The 22,777-nt window shown below is 33.7% G+C and overlaps 1 protein-coding gene across 6 annotated transcripts in view; it reads left to right on the forward strand.

Annotated features, from left to right (window-relative positions):
- LOC141554890 (triacylglycerol hydrolase DDHD2-like) overlaps window positions 1-22,777 on the forward strand; it is a 75,917-nt gene extending 53,140 nt beyond the window's left edge. For 3 of the 6 annotated variants that reach the window (XM_074287261.1, XM_074287260.1, XM_074287264.1), the window contains exons 3-18: window positions 1,400-1,590; window positions 2,022-2,111; window positions 3,015-3,135; window positions 8,080-8,169; window positions 9,952-10,087; window positions 11,518-11,726; window positions 12,613-12,680; window positions 13,745-13,867; window positions 14,964-15,059; window positions 15,853-15,978; window positions 16,083-16,238; window positions 16,833-16,935; window positions 17,068-17,244; window positions 18,260-18,422; window positions 19,997-20,114; window positions 20,469-22,777. In XM_074287261.1, the coding sequence (XP_074143362.1) occupies window positions 1,400-1,590; window positions 2,022-2,111; window positions 3,015-3,135; window positions 8,080-8,169; window positions 9,952-10,087; window positions 11,518-11,726; window positions 12,613-12,680; window positions 13,745-13,867; window positions 14,964-15,059; window positions 15,853-15,978; window positions 16,083-16,238; window positions 16,833-16,935; window positions 17,068-17,244; window positions 18,260-18,422; window positions 19,997-20,078 (1,931 nt within the window). In that variant the 3' untranslated portion in view covers window positions 20,079-20,114; window positions 20,469-22,777. Of the gene's footprint in view, window positions 1-1,399; window positions 1,591-2,021; window positions 2,112-3,014; window positions 3,136-4,957; window positions 5,034-8,079; window positions 8,170-9,951; window positions 10,088-11,517; window positions 11,727-12,612; window positions 12,681-13,744; window positions 13,868-14,963; window positions 15,060-15,852; window positions 15,979-16,082; window positions 16,239-16,801; window positions 16,936-17,067; window positions 17,245-18,259; window positions 18,423-19,996; window positions 20,115-20,468 lie in introns of those variants that run through there. The other 3 variants (XM_074287262.1, XM_074287263.1, XR_012485998.1) reach the window with 3 other exon arrangements.

The raw sequence follows: 22,777 nt of genomic DNA on the forward strand, positions 1-22,777 counted from the left end.
ATATCCTAAATTAATATTCTAGTTTTTTAAGTGAGGAAACAAGCCCAGGGAAGTTAGGTGACTGTCCACAGTAAACCTAGTTAATAAGGAACTGAGTTGGAATGTAAACTCAGATCTTTTGATTCCCAAGTTTAAAGTGCTTTTCATCTACTTGAACTATAAATAAAATAAAACTTTTAGTAAATAATATTAACAAATTTTACATTTTTCAAAATAATTTGAGAATGTTACAATACTTTCATGTTAGACCACGACATAGTTCATTAGATAGAATAAGGAAAACCTGAGATTCCATCCTGCCTCAGCCTCTCTCTCCTTTTCCTCTTCTATAAAAGGGAGATAATCATAGCACCAACCTTACAGGGTTGTGAGGATCAGATGTGATCCTTAGATATGTCAATACTTTGAAGATCAAATACATTTTATGTGTGTGTGTGTGTGAAAACAAATCAAAATAAAAATCACTTTTATATCATACACACACACATAAGTGATTTTTATTTTGATTTCTTTTTGATGGGAATCTTTCAAAAAATTTTATGTACTCTTCTGCCTTCTTGAATTGAGTGTGTTGGTTTGTTCTTGGCTTGGAAATAATATAACGAAGCTTAAAACTGAATATAAATAAGGGTAAATAGGATCAGTAAGGATTTGTGGGCCTCTGTTAGTAAAGTACATGAGCTTTAGATTTGTGACTTTTTTTTCTTTAGAAACTTTATTTCCTTCCTGTTTTTTGATTTTGTTATGGAAGAAAGGCATGGTTGTCTTATTTAAAACTTTTGTTTTCATTATTTAAAATTTAAAATAATACTTTTTTTAGAATTTTACTCCTTTTATTTGGAAAAAAAAAAGCATCTTCCCAATTTGTTTTAGTTTATCTTATCTTTAAATATAAGATTCTTATTTACAAAAAAAAAAAAAAAAGGTTTCTTTAATTATTAAAAGCCTAGATTTTCTAGTTTCTGTGCCATTTGAAAAAAATCAATTTTGGATTCTTTAGATTAGGATAAAAATGACCCAGAGTATAATGCCCTATTAAAGAGGGTAAAATCATGTACTCATAGCAGTCACAAATTTAGTTTGTATATTCAAGCAGGAAATTCAGAAGGGAAACTCTTATGTTTAATTATCTTAAAATAAACAAATTTCTTGTGTGTGATTATCCAATGAACAGAGAAGGCCATTCCCTATTCTCATGTGCAATGTTTGGGTAATAGTTTATACCTCATAGAATTCAAGGAAATTTGTAGTCTTAGAGACTACTTTATTTAGTATCATTCATACCAGCTGATAGTGTGATGGATTTGCAGCAGCATTCAGAATTTAATGTAGTATTATATTATAATATCTTTTTCTATTGTTAAACGTGTTTTTCTTCCCCTTCCCATTTTCCTATTAGAAAAAGATTGTAATGGAAAAGTTGTTCCCACTGATGGTGGGCGATATGATGTACATTTGGGAGAGAGGATGCGGTATGCTGTGTACTGGGATGAGATAGCATCAGAAGTGAGACGCTGTACCTGGTTTTACAAAGGAGACAAAGACAATAAATATGTTCCCTACTCAGAGAGTTTTAGCCAACAATTAGAGGTAAGCTGCTTCACACACAGCAACCATTTTCTTTATCTTTTGTCTTTCTTTACTCTTTTAATATCCTGAGTTGTCTGATTTTCAAAAACATGGTATGGTACCAGAATCAAAGCTCCTTATAAGGCATTTCTTTCTTTTTAAGTTAAATTTGAAAGAAATTTTTATTTTTATTATTTTTTTTTAAAGTTTCAAAAATGTTATGCATTTTTCTTACCACATAGTCATTCTTAATGTCTATTACAGTTAATACTATGGAATAAATTCTTTATGTCTATTTTTTTCCTTTGTGTATAGAACTCTGGAATTATGTTATATTGAAATTAAAAGGTTTAGTAAATTGTACTGTACTACACTAGCAAGATTCTTGTGCTTAAGTTGTTTTTACTTGAAATATTATAGTAAGAATGTAATGAAATGTCTTTCCTTCTAAGGAAACCTACATGCTTGCTGTAACTCTGGACGAATGGAAAAAGAAACTTGAATCTCCAAATAGAGAAATCATTATATTACATAATCCAAAGGTAATCAGAAACTTTCTCTGATATGATGAAAATGTGGAAATTTGAGGTGTGAGAAATATGGAGATGTGAATTAAGAAGCTGATACATACAAAGTATTACAAAACTCTATATGGTTATGCCTTCCACATGTTGTAAAACAACAAGAGTAGAGTATCTTTTATATGAATGCAGGAATGTGACAGTTGTATGTAACTTTTAATTATATTCCTTCAGCCAAAATAAAGGAATGAGTTTTTACTTGTTTGACTCATTTCATTAATATAGAAACACATTATTTACTACTGACAATGAACTTATCTTTTATAGTATTTACCAAGACTCAGGTAAGTATCCTTATTCATTTCTCCATTACTTTCCCCTGTCTCTGCTTCTGCTTTTTTCAGATCTATGTCTCATTTACTTAGGGCCAGCTTCTTTCTTCCTTTCCCAGATGACAATTAACTAATTTGATAAATTAATTGCATTAATATGCTGAAGGCAAAACATTATGAAGATTCTGAGAGCCCTCTCCGCTAATTCTAGACTATTGTGAATATCTTCACAGTTTTCTGGACATAACTGCTTATTCTTTAATTTATAGTATTACATAAATTAAAATAAAATTATGTAAAATAGTACTGACAAAATTAGTATAAAATTACTAATATCTATTGGAAGAATAATCTATGAAGTTTACTTTTAAACTTTTAAAAACTTTAAAAAACATTTTGATACGTTTGCCATGTGCAAAATCTCAAGGTTCTTGTCTCAAGTAATATTAGCTACCTATCAACTCCTGTTTTTGATGCAAAAGTGTATGTTTGATATGTTAGAAATTATGGTTTTCTCCTTTGCAAGATAGAAGTCTTCAAAAGGATAACTTTAATATAAACTGTGCTCGTTGTTTTGATATTTTTGTTTAAGCTGATGGTTCATTACCACCCAGTGGCAGGATCTGATGAATGGGGTTCTGTACCTACTGAACAGGGACGTCCTAGAACCGTGAAGAGAGGAGTTGAGAACATCTCTGTTGATATTCCTTGTGGTAACTTTTGCTAATATATCTTTTTCATATTTATCCATTTTCTAAATTTGATCTTTATATGTAGCCTTAGATTTCCTTGATGCATGAGTTTTTAAAAATAGCCTTTAGGCATATGGATTTATTCTGATAAAAGATCAGCATTTGCTTTTATTTTTTTCTGAACTTAAATAAGTAACAGATAAGATCAATGTTTCCATACACTAAGTACAGGAATAGAATATATTGCAAATGTAGCTGTGAATCTTTACCACTTATGTATGATTTTTTTTCTCATTCAATGTATACAAAAATTTAACATTTATTTTGATAGTTATCTAAAGCTTCTCTGTGTTTCCTATTTATTTTTCCTCTTTTTTTTACATGTAAAAAATGATTCAATGACCTTTTTTTTAGAAATAGTTTCTTATTTCCAAAGTATAGGCAAAGATAGTTTTCAACATTCATCCTTGTAAAACTTAGTGTTCTAAATTTTTTCTCCTCTCTTCCCTCTATCCTCTTCCCTAGATAGCAAGCAATTTGATATATGTTAAACATGTACAAATCTTATACATATTCCCACAATTATCATACTACACAAAAAATGTCAGATCAAAAAGGAAAACAAATGAAAAAGGAAACAAAAAGCAAGCAAATAACAAAAAAGGTCAGTTCCCACAGTTCTCCTTCTGGATAAAGACGGCTCTCTCCATCACAAGTCCATTGGAATTGGCTTGAATTACCTCATTGTTGAAAAGAGCCACGACCTTTTTAAAAAAAAAATTTATAAACTTATCAAACTTTCTTTCTCCCAACAATTTGAAAGAGAGAAAAACAAAATATTTGTAGCAAATATGCATAATCAAGAAAAATTAAGCATGTCTGAAAATGCATCTTTCACTTTTCACCTTGAGTTCAACACTTCACTGTTGGGAGATGGGATAGACAGAATATTTCATTACTGGCCTTCTGTAATTATGGTTGGTTGTTGCATTGATTGAGTTGCTAAGACTTTTTTAGTTGCTTTTCTTTACTGTGTTGTTTTTCTTGCAGAGCTTGTTCTCTTGAGTTCTCACAAGTCTTCTGGTGGTGTCTTTCACAATAATAGGAAAGTCAAGAAGGGAGGTACTTGGGAAGGAGAAGTTCAGTTTTGGACATAATGAAAGGTGTCTTTATGACATTTGAGATATTTGCTAGGAAGTTCAAGAAGCAAGAATAGAGGGCAGCAGAGAAGTTAGATTTGGATAAATAGATCTGAGAAAGATCAGCGTAGATATGATGATATCATTAATTAAATAATATTTAGAGGGTTAAGAGAAATGAGCCCTAAGGAATAGCTATGATTACTGTTTATGATTTGATTAAATCTAGCAAAGGAGATTAAGAAGGAGTCCTTAGGTAAGAGGAGAACCAAGAAAAGAGCAGTGTTACAAAAACCTAAAGAAAAAACAGTATCAAGAAAGAGAAAGTGCATAATAGTGTCAAATCCATTAGATTTAGTGATTAAGAGATCATTTGTAACTTTGGAGAGAGCAGTTTCAGTTGAAGCATGGGACCAAAAGCCATATTGCAGAGTTAAGAGAGGAAAGAAAGTGGCGGCAACAACTAGTAGGCACGAATGGTTCAAGTAGGAGTTTTTGGGAATGGAGATGTGGTCATGTTTATAGGTAGTGGAGAAGTAGATTAAAGGTTAGTAAGAGAGAGATGATAGGAGATTAAAGCTTAATGAGAGAGAACTAATAGAAGAGGCAGTCTGCTGGAGAAGATGAAATAAAATGAGTTCACTTAGGCATATGGAAGGGATTTGTCTTGCCAAAGAAAAGGCTCACCTGTTCATGTGATGCAGGGTTGAAGGAAGAGATAATGGCAGAAGGAATATGAGTGATGTGAGATAAGGAGGAAAGAGGAAGAGGAAGCTCTTAGTGAGTAGCCTAATTTTTTTTTTCCAGTAGAAAAAAACCCTAGAATATAATAACATTAGTGGCTTTTTTTGGAACATAATTCCAAATTGGTTTCCAGATTGACTATAACAGTTTACAGTTCTACCAGTCATGTATTATCATGCCTATTTTCTTACATCCTCTCTAACAATTGTAATTTTCCCCAATCTGATGGATGTGAATAGAATGTGTGTTCTCTAATTGCTGGTGATTTGGAACATTTTCTTATATGTGTATTGATAGCTTGGGTATCTTTCTTTGAAAACGACTATATTCTTTAACCATTTATCTGTTTTGGAATGGCTCTTGTTTGCATATATTTGAATTGGTTCTATATATATCTTGGAAATAAAATCTTTAATAGGGATATTTACATACTGCAAAGATTTTTTTTCCAGTTAACCATTTCCCTTCTAATTGTAATTGAATGTGCAAAAAAATATTATGTAATAAAAGTCCATTTTTAATTGTTAGAGGCTCTTTGAGAAAATGGGCACACTAATGCACTGTTGGAACAACTGTGAATTGGTCCAAACCAGTTTGGAATTGTACCAAAAGTTACTAAATCATTACTACTTTAAATTGTTCATATCCTTTGATATGGAATGGTATAATTGTTAAGAGTGCTGAGCCTGAAGTCAAGAAGATGCCTCTTCCAGCATTCCAATCTGACTTCGGACACTTAACTAGCTGTATGACTCTGGGCAAGTCACTTAACATTGTTTGCTTCAGTTTCTTATATATCTAATGAGCTGGAGAAGGAAATGGCAAATCCTTCCAATATCTGTCAAGAACATCCCAAATAGGGCCACAAAGAGTTGAACATGACTGAAAAGTAACTAAATGAAAAAATCCTTTGATCCATAAATACCATTATTAGGCTAATATACCCTAAAGAGGGGCAGCTAGGTGGCGCAGTGGATAGAGCACCAGTCTTGAATTCAGGAGGACCCGAGTTCAAATCTGGTCTCAGACACTTTAACACTTTTAGCTGGGTGACCCTGGGCAAGTCACTTAACCCCAGCCTCCAAAAAAAAAAAAAAAAAAAAAAAAATATATATATATATATATATATATATATATATATATATATATATATATATATATATATATATATATGTACACACACACACACACACACACACACACACACACACACACACACACCCTAAAGAGATCACAAACAGAAGGGAAGGATTATTAAGTATAAAAATATTTGTAGCAGTTCTTTGTTATAACAAATAACTGGAAACTAAGGAGTACCTACCACTTGGGGAATGGCCGAACAAATTATGGCATATGAATATAATGGAATACATTGTATCATAACACATGACAAAAGGGACAATTTCAGAGAAACCTGGGAAGACTTGTATAAATTGATGCAGGCTGAAATGAGTTGATCTAGGAGAGCAATTTATACAATGATATGAGAACAATTTAAACAATAATGACAGTGCTGTAACAGCAAACAACTTTGACCTTAAGATTAAGAACCCTGATCAGTGCAACCCTAGTTCTAGAGGACTGATGATGAAGCATGTTCCCCTCTTGGCAGAAAGCTGATGAACTCAGATTGAAGAAAGGGAAGTACATTTTTGGACACATCCAGATGTGGACATTTGTTTATTTTGTTGTCTCTACGTATGTGTTAAAAAAGTTTTGTTTTTTTCTTAACTTTGGGGAAGCAGAATGGAGAGGAGAGGAAAAGTAGGGATTAGTTTACCAAAAAAAAAAAAAAGAAAGAAAGTAGGGGTGGTCACAGAACAGAAGAAACGCCAGAAGGAATCATAGACAAATTCGACAACTTTAAATGTAAATTATGGAATTTTTTATATACTTAAAAAGAAAAGCAAGTTGTACATAATAGAGACACACATTTTAAAAAAAAAATTAATTTTTTTTTTTGACAGTACATATGCATTTTACAACATTATCCCTTGCAATCCCTTCTGTGCCTAATTTTCCCCTCCTTCCCTCCACTCCCTCCCCTAGATGGCAGGCATTCTCATGCATGTTAAATATTTTATAGTATATCCTAGATACAATATAGACACACATTTTTTAAATGTAAAAAATACCTGTATCTTCTGAGATCATCTTTATTATTATTTGATCATAAACTTCCTTTTTTTTAGTTGGCAATAGTTTTTTCCTTTTTTTTCTCATTTTTGTATGATACCTTTTAATAGCTAATCACTTATCTTAGAATAGATCTTGACACACACAAACAGATGTACATATGTGAATTTATAGATATTGTTCTAAAACCAATTTCTGCTAGGCTGCTTTTCTGATTTTCTTATTTTTGGGCAAATAATGACCCTCCATAGATGGGATCTTTGAATTTATTGAACTAAATTACACTTTTCTCATCTATTTGTACTTAATAAAAATGTTTCTTTTTTAAAAGCTAAGTAGTCATGTGTAATAGTAATATACCACTTTTATATAGTACTTTTAAAGGTTTACAAAATTCTTTCCTCCCAGTTGTCCTAATTTAATTTGAAAGACATAAAAAAGCTAAGTGACTTACTAGTGTCATACTTGTATCAAAACCAGAATTTCCAAGTTCACCTCTCTTTCTACAACATTGAAAGAATAACATTGAAACCTAATAACAGCCTTATTTCCAGTGACTATTCATATTAAATGTTTTTGGTATTCCTTTTGATACATGTTCTGGATAGTTATTGACTATGTAAAAATGGTTTTTAGAATGACCTTGATGAATGTTCTTGGCTGCTTTCTTACTTCACAACTAAACTGATTATTAAGTGTCTTTCCTCTTGCTTTGGAATTGGCATTTCTATATTATAGTGTTAAGTCCTTTTGGATAAAGTCCTGGTACTTTTACTGAAACTGCTGAGAATTTTGATGCTGATCTGATAAAGTCTATCTTGACCAAGATAGAGCTTTGTTTCAGCATAGTTCCTTATAATATATGTTATTTATAAAATTGCCCATTTAAATTAGAATATAATCAGTTTTCATTATCAGTCATCTAGACTTTTGATTTAATTTCTAGGAGAACCCTTAAAAATAGACCATCTGGTTTTTGTGGTCCATGGAATTGGACCAGCTTGTGATCTTCGATTCAGAAGCATTGTACAGTGTGGTAAGTTTGCAAAATATATGTATGATTGTATTTCGTTTTTTTTCCTGCAGTTTTTTAAAAATGGATTTTATTTTTTCAAATACTTGCAAAGATGGTTTTCAACATTCACCTTTTCAAAATCTTGTGTTCCAAATTTTTCTTTCTTCCTTTTTCTCCCCTCTTCTTTCTGCTAGATAGCAAGCAATCCAGTGTAGGTTAAACATGTGCAATTTTCTTTTCTTTTCTTTTTTTTTATTATAGCTTTTTATTGACAGAACATATACATGGGTAATTTTTTCTTTTTTCTTTTTTTTTTATTTAGAATTTTTTTTCCACAGTATATATGCATGAGTAATTTTTTTTTTATAATATTATCCCTTGTACTTGGCTCTCTCCATCACAAGTTTATTGGAATTTCCTTGAATCATCTTATTGTTGAAAAGAACCAAGTCCATATGATTGCATTTTTTAAAGTGTTCAGAAGGTATGCCTGCAAGCTGTGATAATAACCTTGGTGTTATAATCAGATTTGGAAGAGTTAAAGAAGACAGCTAGCTGAACAGCAAGCTTCTTAACTTAGAAATAAAATGCTATTGAATCTCTAAGGATAATACATGGATAATAGATAATCTCAATTAGAATATGATGTATGGACAAATCCTAAATACTTAGGAGCATGGTTTTTCTGTCTGAAACACCATCAATGTTGGTAGTGGTCAAAGTCAAAAAGAAAAGCTTTAATGAAACTCTTTGGTGGAGTAAAATTTCTTATCGATTCCCCTAACAAATTTTGTATTTTAAAAGTAGCTAGTTCTTTTTGAATGGAAGTCAAAATATACAATTAGACAATCAACATTAAAACCATCTATCTTTTTTTTTTTTTTTCCCCTGAGGCTGGGGTTAAGTGACTTGCCCAGGGTCACACAGCTAGGAAGTGTTAAGTGTCTGAGACCAGATTTGAACTCGGGTCTTCCTGAATTCAAGGCTGATGCTCTATTCACTGGGCCACCTAGCTGCCCCTAAAACCATCTATCTTAAGTAGGGTGATTGTGAGTTGAAATTGTCTTATGGAAGATTGGTTTTATGTGACAAGTATTCTCCAACAGCTATATATTTTATGTTTCACTTAAAATGCTTTTAAAATAGATTTTTGATAGCTTGGATTTTTACATCACCTACATTTCCCACTTTATCCCTTTGTAATAAAGGATTTAAAAAAAGTTCTGCAAAAATTAACCAATATATCAAAAGTACCAGCCATTCTCCCTGACAACTACAAGGAAGCTAGTGTTGAGGGGATGGAGAGTAGTATTTTTTTCATTCTTGGACTTTTTTTGGGTGGGGATCAAGCTTATAATCTTGAAACATTTAATTTGATCATTTTATTGTTGCTCTTTTTTTTTTTTTCCCTTTTAAGTTGTCACAGTATTTTATATATTTGTTTTCCTGATTCTGTTTATGTAGAATGATAAGAATGAGTTCTTGTAAGTAACTAGAAAATATTAAAGAATTTAATGATAGGGTTTATTGACAGCTAGCCATGAGCTTTTTGTGGTGAGCTTCCTATGACATAACAGAAATAAGTATAAAGCCAACATTTTTTAATGAAATGATTTATAAGTTATGATGAGTTATTTAAATCGATAAATTTTCCTTCATCCCTAACTACTTCTCCCTTTTCCTACTAAGGGAAGTTATCTGTTGTGAAGATATGATGTCATAAAGTTAAAAAAAAAAAAAAGCACTAAAAGAAAATATAGCTGGGATAAGTGATCAATTCAGAATAAATTTTTCCCTCCCCAGTTAATGATTTCCGTGGCGTTTCCTTGAACCTGCTACAGACACATTTTAAGAAAGCTCAAGAACAGCAACAGATTGGCCGGGTAGAGTTTCTTCCTGTCAACTGGCATAGCCCTTTGCATTCTACTGGTGTGGATGTGTGAGTAAAACATTAAAACTTTTGAGACAGTTAATACATTTGTAGTAGGCTTTACTTCTGTTGATTAAAGTATCTAAGGATATTTCTAGCATTAATAGAAGTCCATTATGGATCTCTTAGCCTGGGCTTCTTAAACTTTTTCCACTTGTGACTCTTTTTGCCCAAGAAATTTTTACATGACCCCACATATATAGGTACATTTAAAAGGTATACAAATCAAACATTATGCTGGTAATAAATCATAGTTTTGTGGCCCCCACATTCAGTTACGAGACCCTCATATGGGGTTGAGAAACAAAGGCTTAGAAGCTAGGTCTTAGACTATAGAAATATAGATTTCTGTGTTTCTTTCTTGAGGATCAAACTATTAAATTCTGAATCACCCACCCACCCACTGGTGCTCTATCTACTGTGCTACCTAGCTGCCCCCATATTTATATTAAAAAATTCTTATTTGATTCAATGAAAGGGAGTTATTGTATCATCTTGGAACATTTTGGATTGTATCATCACCACATTTCCCTGTACCTAAATTGGCTCCTCAACAACATTGCTAAACAAGACTTCCCTCTCCAGTACATGCATTCTTGCTTTCTTATTTTTCTTTATTTCCATACATTTTAGTAATGTTCAGCTTTTAAAGAAGGTAAGATATCCCCAACCTTGAAATAAGTAACACTAGAACTGTCATTGATAGTCTGATAGTTAAGGCTTTTCTAGTAAATAACTAAATGTTTTAAGTGCCCCTTGAAAGGTAGGATAAGGACATCAGTTGTGACCATGGGAAGAAGGAATAGCACTGAATACACTAGATCATCAAAAGGCTAATTGCTTTTTCACCCTTGTTTTGGATGAAATTTAGCCTTCCTAATCTTGTTTTTCACTTCTTCATACCTGTTATCTTTGCTAATTACTGTTAACATATTCTTTTCAGATAGATAACATTCTTTTTAGATAGATAACATTCTTTGTTAAGTGAGCTGGAGCCTGGACCACTTCATTTTGACAGATTGTGCTGGAAACAATAAAAATGGGTTTTTCCTAAATGGAAAACTGAGACTGGTTCATATCTGTCTCTGCTACATCTTGGCCCTGTTTTTCCCATGAGCATCTTTCTTTTTTCTCTTGCCTCCTCTCAGCTGCTCCTGACTTTTAGAGGTTATGTTCCATGCTGATGAGCCTGGCCTTGCCTTCTGTTGACAGAATTTGGGAACCTTTTCCAAAGAAGATGCTGCTTGTTTGCTTTCCTCTTTCTTGTCTGCCAAAAAAGGACTGAGAAGTCACCTTCTAAACTTGAGAAATGGCGTGTCTTTAGGAAAACCCTTCTCCAGTTTAAGTGCTCAAAATAAATTTGTTTCTGAAAGATAACAAAGGATTGACTATAGAACTTTTATTTGGGTCTCCAAGTAAATTCTCTCTCCTATTTTCAGAGACTTGAGGAGAATTACTCTGCCCAGCATCAACCGCCTTCGGCACTTCACCAATGACACAATCCTGGATGTCTTCTTTTATAATAGCCCCACCTACTGTCAGACTATCTTGGACACAGTTGCTTCTGAAATGAACCGAATATACAAACTCTTTCTGCAGAGGAACCCTAATTTCAAAGGGGGTGTATCCATAGCTGGCCATAGTTTAGGTAATAACAACAGCAGTAAAGGTTCATATTTATATTTTCTTTTTCTTTTTTTAATTTAAATTTTTTTTTTTTTTTTTTTTCTTAGGCAATTGGGGTTAAATGATTTGCCCAGAGTCACAAGCTAGGATGTATTAAGTGTTCGAGGCCACATTTGAACTCAGGTCCTCCTGACTTCAGGGCTAGTGCTCTATCTACTGTGCTACCTAGCTGCTCCCATATTTATATTTTTGTATATTTATGTATTTATATTCATATTGTATTTACATTTCTTATATGCATTATCTCAATTTATCCTTAAAATGTTGTGGGATAAGTTGTGCAAGTATTAAGACCAATTTACAGATGAGAAAAATTAGTCGTTCTGTAAACATTTATTAAGTGACTGCTATATGCCAGATATTTTGCTAAGCACTGGGGATACATAGGGAAAAAAAAAAAAAAGACAAGATAGTCACTGTCCTATAGAAGTTCAGTGTAACAGGGGAGACAACATGCCAACCATGGACAGACAGACAAACCACAGGTGATATTGGAAACTGAGGCTAAAAAGTGGATAAATGACTAGCCAAAGTCACATAGCTAGTAAGACCACAAGCCTAGACCGAGGGCTTTGATCCCAAATCTAATTCCATTTTCTACACTACTGCATTGTTTCCCAATACTTGGGTGAGTGTTCTTCTAATCTATCAGGTTCTATGTTGTCCAGCTGAAGGCCCATGTGAAGTATTTGGAGTAGGCATTGGGATATGAGGGAAAGGATTTTTGCTTTTCAGATTTATTTACAGCAGGCCATTATCTTGTTTTTGGCTTTTTGGTAAAATAACAAAGTAGGAAGTGCTACTACTGATTGGTTTTTTCCTGCTTTCTTCTCTTTTGTTTTTTACAGGATCACTTATATTGTTTGACCTTCTAACAAATCAGAAAGATCCTTTGGAGAATAATGACAGTGAAAAGGTAAATATTACTTTTTTAGTGGTTGAATTAGTAATATTATTTTGGCCTTTAGAATCTAGTTTCTGAATTGAAGTCAGTCTGATCAAGTTTAAAAGCATTTCAATTTCAGGAAGCAGAAATATAGGATTTACTTTATCTAGTATCCTTTGGTAGAAAGGTAAACTATTAAATAAATGCTTTAGTTAATATGATAAATATTTATGGGCTTAGCTAGTTCTCAGCTTGTAGGGGTGTAAAAGGGAATGTAGACATCATTTAGTGTTCATTCCCCATAGTTTACATATAAGAAAATCGAGTATTGTGTAAATGGATGTATTTTAAATGAGCTAGGCAAAGTTCTTATTAAAAAAAAAAATACTGCTACAAATTCTTTTGTAAAGTAAATCACTTTTGTTTTTGCCATTCATCTATTACCTTAGCACAAATTATATTATGTTGTATTAGTTCTCTTTAATGTTTTCCCAAATTAAACTATAAATCCTATGAAAACACAGCATTTATTGTGTCTGCTTTTTTATTTTCCCAGAAGCTTTTACATTGTAGGTGCTTAATAAGTATTTGTTGATAATGAAAAATTATTTTAAAAATAGAATAATTACATTCTAATTTGTATTTTGCTTACATCTAAGTTTTCATATCTGTGTTGTCCATATGTCCATATGTTGTCCAAAGAAGCTGAATCTGATAGGTCTCTTTATGATATTAATAAAACTATGTTATCATGATATTTGATTTCTAACAAATAAAATATCATTAAAATATTAATGCCAATATAAATATCAGTAAATTAGAACTTGGTAATTTGATATTATAAAATGTGATATTTTCATATTTTAAAATGATTTCTCACATTTTGTTTTTAATTCAACAGACATTTCTCAATTCCAAAACAACATTCCCTCCATCTCTTCCTCATCCCACTCCAATATAGTATATTTCTTGAAAGGCTGTTTTACTATTTAGCTGAAAGGATTTATTTTTATTTCTATTTTTGAGAATATAGAACTAACTAGTAGTTGACTAGAGTTTTATTGTCTTTCATTTATTTACTTTATGATTTTCAGATTACTTCAAGGGTTGTTTTGGATCAGGGAGATACACTGGACCTAGAAGAAGATTTAAAGAAACTTCAGCTCTCTGAATTTTCTAATCTCTTTAAGAAGGAGAAAATAGATAAAGCAGCTCTGGTAAAAATATATTGACTAAGTAGTTATTACCTTGTATTGTGTTACTTCATTATTTTAGTTACTTGCCAATGTTGTTGAGTAATCCTTATTGAATGTCTATAGTGTATTTGGCTGAATACAGAATCTTTAGAACATTGTCAGTTATATCATCTTTGGTTTTTTTCAGGATTTGTTGAGTGTTCATATGTGTATAGTGCTTTGTAGTTTAATGTTCCTTATTCCTTGGAAGTTTAAAGTCTAAAAATAGGCAATATGTAGGCTTAAAGGGACATTCACAACTTTATTGTGATTTTTAGTATTCTAATATTTACTTTTAAAGAACTGATATTTTTATGAACTTAATTTAAAAAATCCAAAAGAATTTTTATCATTTTGGATGTTCCTCTCCAGCATAGACCTTTAGGGAGAGAATATTAATGAGAATCTTAACTTTTTAGGATTTAGCAGATTTCATACAATGGAAGAATTCAGAGTTATTTCTCTGTATTGATGAGATTCAGCAGAGGGCTTTAGTGTAAATTTTATGTTATATACATCTGTGTATTTTTATTCTGAATATTTTTGTTTTTTCACAAAGCAGAAGTGCTAATTGCTAAAATGTCTTTTTAAAATGTGATGTCATATCCTTTTTTAGCATATATTTCTGATAATAGTACCTTCTTAAAGTCAAATCTATATGTGATAATCTGGATATTATTTTGTTGCTTTTTTATCTTTGGTTATTAACTGGGCAAGAATAAGACAATCCAGTTCTTAGGGAATGAAGGTGAAGGTAGAATGTATTTTCTCTATTTTGTTGTATCACTAAATGTCCAACTTCTGCTGCCTCCACAAGAATAGAGTATGTCTTCTACAGCAAAATAGTGATATTTTTATCATTGTAACATTGACAACTTAAAAGTTTAAAAATACTTTTTATATTTCTTTTGTTATCCTCATGAAAGAAACTGATATTGGGGAACCAGAGAATTACAAAATATATATAAAATAGAAGCAAAAATCCTAACTTATGTAGGAAGCTAGATTCTGTTTTTTCAAGGTATTTAATACTTGTCATATTTACCTAGAAGTAAAGCATTTAATTCTCTGTGCCTAGGCTTTGTGTACAGACAGAGATCTTCAGGAAATGGGAATTCCTTTGGGACCAAGAAAAAAGATACTAAACTATTTTAAGAATGGGGAAAACACAGAGGTAATAAACTTATGTTGGGCTAAAATTCTTTATCTTATTTGGTGATGTATCTCTGTCATATTGTTAAGTTGTCAAATCTTTTGGTCTGGCAGATTCTTTATTCAGGATAGGGATGTGATATTCTGGTTTTTAACTCTCTTTGGAACTCAGTCTTCTGTACCTCATCCATATCTACTAAACATGTTACCATTCCCAAAATTTTAATCTTTCCTCACCTTTTTGTGCCAATCTTGGATTTCTTCAGTTGTTGAATGTTTTCCAACTCCTCAGAAATTGATTTGATTCAGTCTTTAAGTTTCTTATTTGGCTTTATTTTCATGTATTATATTGTTTCATTTCTCATGCCAGTGAAACATAATAAAAATTCTGTTTTGGCAGTTAAAGTAGTTCAGAGAATTTCCTGGTAAGTACACATTTCCCACCCAGTTTTCCTTTTCTATTTTTCTCTGTCATCTATTTTCTTTTTCACTTCTTTATCCATTTTTCTTTATCTGTTTTTCTTAGCTACTTCATTAATGTTTTGCCAATTCTTGCCTGCTTGGCTGTTCGAATTTGCACAACATTTTGGAATATATACAGAGATATTTGAGCATTGCTGCCAGGCAGCTTGTTTTCCTATCTTGTTTTCTAAGTGTTTTTCCTTTTTTGGCTTTACTGGCCATCATTTCAGTAGTATTTTCCTTTTTGTTCCACTGCCTTTTAAAAATCAAAAGCAAATCATTTATCCTTGGGCTGATTCTTTTGCAAGGTACCTCTAAGGAATTTGAAGGTTTTTTTGTTTTAAATTTCTCAGGGTATTAAACCGAATCAGCAGTCAGCTTTGGGAAGGAATTTACCTGTATCTTCAGAAAAAATCAAAGACTGCACTAGTACTGATGGTGCTGGAAATGATGAGTATTTGGATATTAGCATTGGACAGGTAACAACAAAGTTCTTTTTAGGGAGCATTTTGAACAATGGATATTCTAGAAACAAAGACATAATTTGTGAATGGTGTTCTTCCTCCTCATCCTACTGTTCCAGGCTTCTGTGAAATATCCTAGGCTAATTTACAAACCAGATATCTTTTTTGCCTTTGGATCTCCTATTGGAATGTTCCTTACTGTCCGAGGACTGAAAAGAATTGATCCCAACTACAAACTTCCAACATGCAAAGGTTTCTTCAATATTTATCACCCTGTAAGTATTTTCTGGTTATGGCTTTACCTCAGTCACCATCATTTTATGATCACCTGCTATGTGTCAGATACTTGAGATACAGAGACTAAAATTCTTAATGAGCTTATATTTTATTGGGGAAGTCAACATATACTTAAATATATGCAAATTACCTTCCAAGGTAATTTGGGAGGAAGGGGGCTAAAGGAAAGCAGTGTCATTCATATTAAGGTGGTACTTCAACTGAGTTTTGAGATGGAAGTGGAGAGAACATGCATTCCAAGTAAGGAGACAGCAGATAGAGTGTTGTGTGGGAGGAACAGCAAGAAGGCCAGTTTGTCTAAATAAGTGAATATGTGAATAGATTATAAATATGTAAAAGGCTGAAATGGTAAGTTAGAACCTAGTTGTGACTCTTTAGTAATGGAGGCAACTAGAAAACTGTATTAGCCTGTTGGATTGGTTTGCTTCTTTCCTTCATTATTCTATTGAAATTACTGGCCTGGAAAAGACTTACTTTCTCTTTTTTCACCTTTCTGTAGTGAGCTTGTGACTGCTTGTCTCTTCTTGTCTTTCTCCGGCAGCAGTAAGTCTAGCTATTGCTTTTCTATGCAGTTTGACCCTGTGGCATATAGAATTGAGCCAATGGTGGTTCCAGATGTAGAATTTGAGCCTATGCTGATCCCTCATCATAAAGGCAGGAAAAGGATGCATTTGGGTAAGGCTGAGTCAAGGACCAGGGTCTTTTAAAAGTGGTGGAGTAAACCATGGACATGGCTTCTGGACATTTTCTTCGGCTTTGTGCTGAATACTCAGGTGCTTATAATTCCTTTACCAATGTATGTTTTAGAACTGAGAGAAGGCTTGACCCGGATGAGCATGGACCTAAAGAACAATGTGCTGAGTTCCCTACGGATGGCTTGGAAGTCTTTTACCAGAGCTCCTTACCCAGCCCTTCAGGCTACAGAAACAGCTGCTGCAGAGGAAGCTGAGCCTGAGCCTGAACCAGTTCCTGAGAAGCCCAGTGGTTGGTGGAGCTGAATGAGTGGTTTCTGCTTTAGGCTGGGGAATCCGATTACCCATGGGCTTTGGGCTTTTTTTGCTTCATTCTTGTTTGTTGGCTTCTATAGATCTTGATAGCCACAAATTATAGAAACAGGGTGTGGTACCACTATCTAGGTACCAACTAACTATAAGTATGTTGTGTAGTTATAAATTCCCAACTATTTCTTACCTGGGAAGTCTTAGGGTGAGACTTTTGAAAATACTCTTTTCTCCTAAAAAGGATCTTTTTTTTTTTTTGGTACTTGTTAAATAGTTTCTTCGGCTTTTGTTCCTGTAGTTGTCATAAATTCTAATTCATTAGGCTAACTCTGGGATAGCATAGGTACTTGTCTATTCTTTATTAATTCCATAGCCCTTTGGCTTTAGTCTTTCTTTTCTCACTGAGCTTTGGCAGTGTGCAGATTGGTTTTGTGAACTAGAAAATCCACTCTCAAAAATAGAGCAAGTGAAATGGCTTGAGTAGAATGAACTCCAGTGCTTTAAATCAGGGATCAGCAAATTATGGTCTACATGTCAAGGGCCTATCACATGTTTTTGGATAGCCCATAAGCTATTTTTTACATTTTTGTTAAATGAACATTAAAAAAAAAAGAGGGGAGGAGTGGGTGGGGGGAAGAAGGGGAAAAATAGGAACAAAAAGTTTTGCAATTGTCAGTGCTGAAAAATTACCCATGCATATATCTTGTAAATAAAAAACTATAACAAAAAATTAATAATTAAAAAAAAAACAACATTCTGCGGTTATGAACCAAAGAAAAACAGGTGACAGTGTAGATTGGTGACTTCTGATTTAAGAGAGACCAGTGGGATTGGAAAAGAAGCCTAAAGGGGGGGGAGGAATGATTAAGAAAACGAAAGCTGAGAGAAAGCTATTCCTTTGTATTGAGAATAACAATTTAACTGTAAATAGGAAGGTTAGAGTAAGAAGAGAAAGAGATAAAAACTTGATTGTTCTTTCCTTGGTTCCCGATATCTAGATGTTCAAGCAGGAGACTCACCAGTGGCAGATAAAGAAGAAGCTGCTTCTATTAATGTTGGAATGCTGAATGGGGGCCAACGAATTGACTATGTATTACAGGAGAAACCTATTGAAAGCTTTAATGAATATTTATTTGCATTGCAAAGCCATCTCTGCTACTGGTAAGCTAAGTACTTTTTTGTTCTCATTTGCATAGTTTATTGTCTATGCAGTGAAAAAAAGTTTTTTGGGCAATCTGAGTTAATTACAGAAGAACCAGATTGTAGATACTTCTATGACTGATTTTTCCTTATTCAGCATAGGTTATAGAATAATATTGCTAATTAGTGGTTATTATTTTTAAAAACTATTATTCTCTTCATTTGTAATGTATTTGCTTATTTGATTGGCACATAGGGTTAATGTTACCAGGATCATAATTTCATTTCCCTGAATTGACAGTTTAGCTTCACTCTTTTATAAATGTGTGCTATTTGGTGGTCACAAGGACTAGTGAGGATGGTTAGGTTTAGATTTGGGGAACCCAAATGAAATTAGGGTTTCTGGTGGTCAGGGAATTAAATGAGGTCTACTGGCAGGTTTGGGATTCAGGGAACCAAATAAAGGGTTTTGTCTCCTCTACAACTCTTTAGGATTCGGCGCAAGGGTAGGGAGTTTTGGGGACTCCCTTCTGGCAGCGCAGAGGCTTTCTGTAAAGGAATTTACAGACCCGAAAACCTAAATTGACAAAATAGGTTTATTATGGGGATTAAAAGTAAGGTTCAAGTCTAGTTAGGGAAATAGGTGAGGGTAAAGAGAGGATAGCACTGGAAAGAGTATTCCAGTGGACAAAGGCTCCTTAGGATGCCAAGCATGGTATAGCTGGCATGTTTGGAACCTCTGCAAAGAGAGGATTTTAGTTTAGCTCTTTTTATAATGAGAGATTTAGCAAAGGGGGGCCCATGGGTGGAGTCCCAAATTGGCTCCTCCTAGAATTGTTTTTCTTTATTTATTTCTCTCTCTCTTTTTTTTTTTTCCCCCTGAGGTAGTTGGGGTTAAGTGACTTGCCCAGGGTCACACAGCAAGGAAATGTTAAATGTCTGAAGTCACTTTTGAATTCAGGTCCTCCTGACTTAAGGGCTGGTTCTCTATCCACTGTACCACCTAGCTGCCCCTCCTCCTAGAATTTGAATTGAATTCAATGAGTTTCAGGACTGAGCCAAACCCCACCCAGATAACAAAAGATGAAACTGTTTGTCCTTCTGGGCAGGGCCCCTCACTGAGGCAGAGTTGAAGGAGATTTTTCTCCTTCAAGGATTTTCAGAGTTCGGGGTCCCCTCTTCAAGGGTATTGAATAAACTAAAGAAAATCCATCACTGTTCTAGAAAAGTAGATAAACACTGATGAATTTGTAGTGGTAGCTTCTAAACAGATCTTCAGGAGGACAAAGATTATATCTTATTGAAACCTTATAATGTCCCAGTATTATTTCTGCACACATCAGGTGCTAAATTAATGTTTAATAAAGTATGTAGACTCATTAAGCCAGTTTAGAAGGCTAGGTGTCTAGCTAGATTAGAAAAATCTTTTTAAAAAGTCAAATTAAGAGATAGGACAAATTATTTTGCAAGAGATGGCAATGTGAACATAAGAAATATGTCCAGGTCCATTTACACCATTTTTCTCTAGGAACTAAGGTCTGACATTTTTGGTGAATTATCTTTAATGGTGTTGATATTATTGCTTACCTCTATAGGGAATCTGAAGATACAGTTTTATTGGTCCTTAAGGAAATTTACCAAACCCAGGGAATTTTCATGGATCAGCCTGCCCAATGAAAAACACCATCTCTACTTTGTCTGTGACTCCTTAATGTAAGATTTAAAATTATCTCTTAGTTCTTTATATAAAAAACTCCAGAGTAGTAAGTAGTTATAAGTATATTTTGATGCCACCTTCATCACCAAGATTTAGGCTATTGATAATTTTCAGAGGTAGTTAGGCCAAAAAAAATCTGTGTATTTGTGTTATTTTGTGGAAATGTAAATTTTAGGATATTGACAGGATATCATAGTTTACAACACTTTGGAGCAAGTAAAGAAACTTGTTTTGTGGAGATTTAAAATTTTCAGATTCACAACTAAAAAAATCTCTATCAGGTAATGATGTGAACCCTGTTTATGCTAATTACTGCTATATGGTGACCTTCTTTTCCTTCTCTTTTTTAGATGAACACTAAGGATTGCTTCTCTAGAAAACTCACCTTTTTTGTTTTCTGTTCCTGAACTTGGCTTGCCCCCTGCCCGCCATGGAGAGGGAGAATTGACTTCTTTTGGAAGTGTTATGTATACTTTTATCACTGGCTTTATATGAAAATGATTATCCTTTCACCATAGCCAGTGATAAGAATATTTTTACTCCTCAGTATCTTTTCTTTATTGATGACAGTATGTAGGCTGCAAAGTAGACCTACCTGTCCATATTGGGTTTGAGTAAGTAGAGAACTTTTTCTTAATTGTTTGGAAAAATCCCTTGTTTGTGACTTCAGCCTAACAGCTGGCAGGATGAATGTAGATATTTTGAGCACCTAGTTCTGAGTAGTAATGAGATAACTTGTATTCAGAGTTGCAGTGCAATGTATCCTGAGTCTGAATGGTGTTGTCATGGAATAGGTTTTGAGTGGCCAAAACTCCACTGAATTAGTGTTAAATCAGGTATTATGTCCAAAGATATCAGATGTCTTAGAATAGTGGTTTCAGACTCAAATAGAAAAGGATCCCTGCCACCCATATTGACTTAGAAAACCACAAATTAACATTATGTCTTATTTTTATTTATTTTATTAAGTGTTTCCCAATAATATGCTAATCTGACTTAGGTCTCACTTGGGTGTTCTGCAGGCCTGTTTGATACCTCTGTCTTAGAAACTTCTTTTCCACTTTATACCTCCTTCTGAGAAGCTCAGGATATAGTTTACTGGTCATTTAATATAATATTTCCAATAGTACTGGTGATGTAATATAGAGAGTGAGGTTAAAAAAACTCAAAATAACCTTGTTTGGAAATACATACTACAATTGATAAACACTATTCAGGTTCATGCACTAAAAAAAGTAAAACGGGAAAGTCCCATTTAAATGAAACTGAAACTTTGTAAAATTTCTTGCCAAACCCATTTGGGTGAGAGTGGTATTGTTTGCACTCTACAAGCATAGCTAGGATGCTATTTGTAAACTGCTACTTTGCTCTTTCTACTCTCCTGAGTGCTTCTTAGAAAGGCTCTTGGCAGGCTGTGTTGGCTGAGCAGGTGCTTTGGGACGGCATTCATGTAACTCATTCTGCATGGTGGAGCCTCAGGGGCCAATATGATAGCCGTGGCAGTATGTGCACCCTGCCAGCTGAGCCTGGAGTGGCTTGGCACTTGTGTGAAGGCAAGTGAATTCATGTGATAGGACCATTGGCAGTTGGTCCCTGGTTTTATGGTGCCTGCCTAGTTGTGAATGCCTTTCTCTCCATGGCTTGGGTGTTGCTGCCTTGGGTGGGGTAGCACAGTTTCATTGTATTGCAAGTTTCTCTACTGTCTTTACTACTTAAAAAACTATCACACTCCATTTCTCAAGCACTAGAATCAGAAAGGCTTCACTTAAATTAATTTTTTGTATTGCAGTACTAAGGGTAGGATCATTTCTTAGTATATCTTTGGAGTAGCAGTGGCCTTTACAGAGAAAGGCTAGCAGGCAGGGAAGCTCCCTGACAAAGGGGCATCCTGTGCTCATCTCAATGGCTGAATGAAGAGAACAAGACAGAACTTGCTTGGCCTTTTCTTGTCCCTGATTGCAAACAAATACTGACCAAGAAACTTAGAAATTTGTTACAGGGGATGTTGTCTGTAATGCTTATTGTATAAAAGTGATGAGTTTGAACTAAATGTTGCTAAAGGCCTCAGGAATCAGCCAGGTTGTACATTAAACAAATGCTGCGTCCTAATGTGGGTTGTGCTCCGGGTACTGAGCAGCAGGTCACAGTTGATGAACCAAAGGACAAGATCCCTTATAACCAAAGATGGAAAAGGTATAAATAGGATAGCTGAGCTATAATCAATCTCTGTACCAAAAGTACGAACTATTAGTGAAGAAGAATGTTTGTAAGAGCTTTGTCCTTTGTCTCACCCATCTGTGACGTATCATGGTATGTATGGTATATATCTGTTGACTGTCATTAGCCTTTGACTTAACTTTTATTTGTATATTATTTGCACTATTTACAATTTATCATGTGCAATCTCTTGACCAAGCCTGAAAAGCTTATTGAGTCTGTGCTAAAATCCTTCCCAATGCAGTGACATTTTGCACATATTCCTGGCAATAGAATTCGTACTGCTCATTTTAACAAAAGCAACCGTTTGCTGCATGGAACAAACAACTAACAGTTCTGATTGGCTTTTCAATTTGGGGCACTTTTGAAATGTTTTTTATAATATGAACCTCTGTAAAATTCTTTGCTGAATTCTGAAATAAAACCTTACTCATAGACCTAA

This window comes from Sminthopsis crassicaudata, chromosome 2 (assembly GCF_048593235.1).
Source record: "Sminthopsis crassicaudata isolate SCR6 chromosome 2, ASM4859323v1, whole genome shotgun sequence".
NCBI classification, from domain to species: domain Eukaryota; kingdom Metazoa; phylum Chordata; class Mammalia; order Dasyuromorphia; family Dasyuridae; genus Sminthopsis; species Sminthopsis crassicaudata.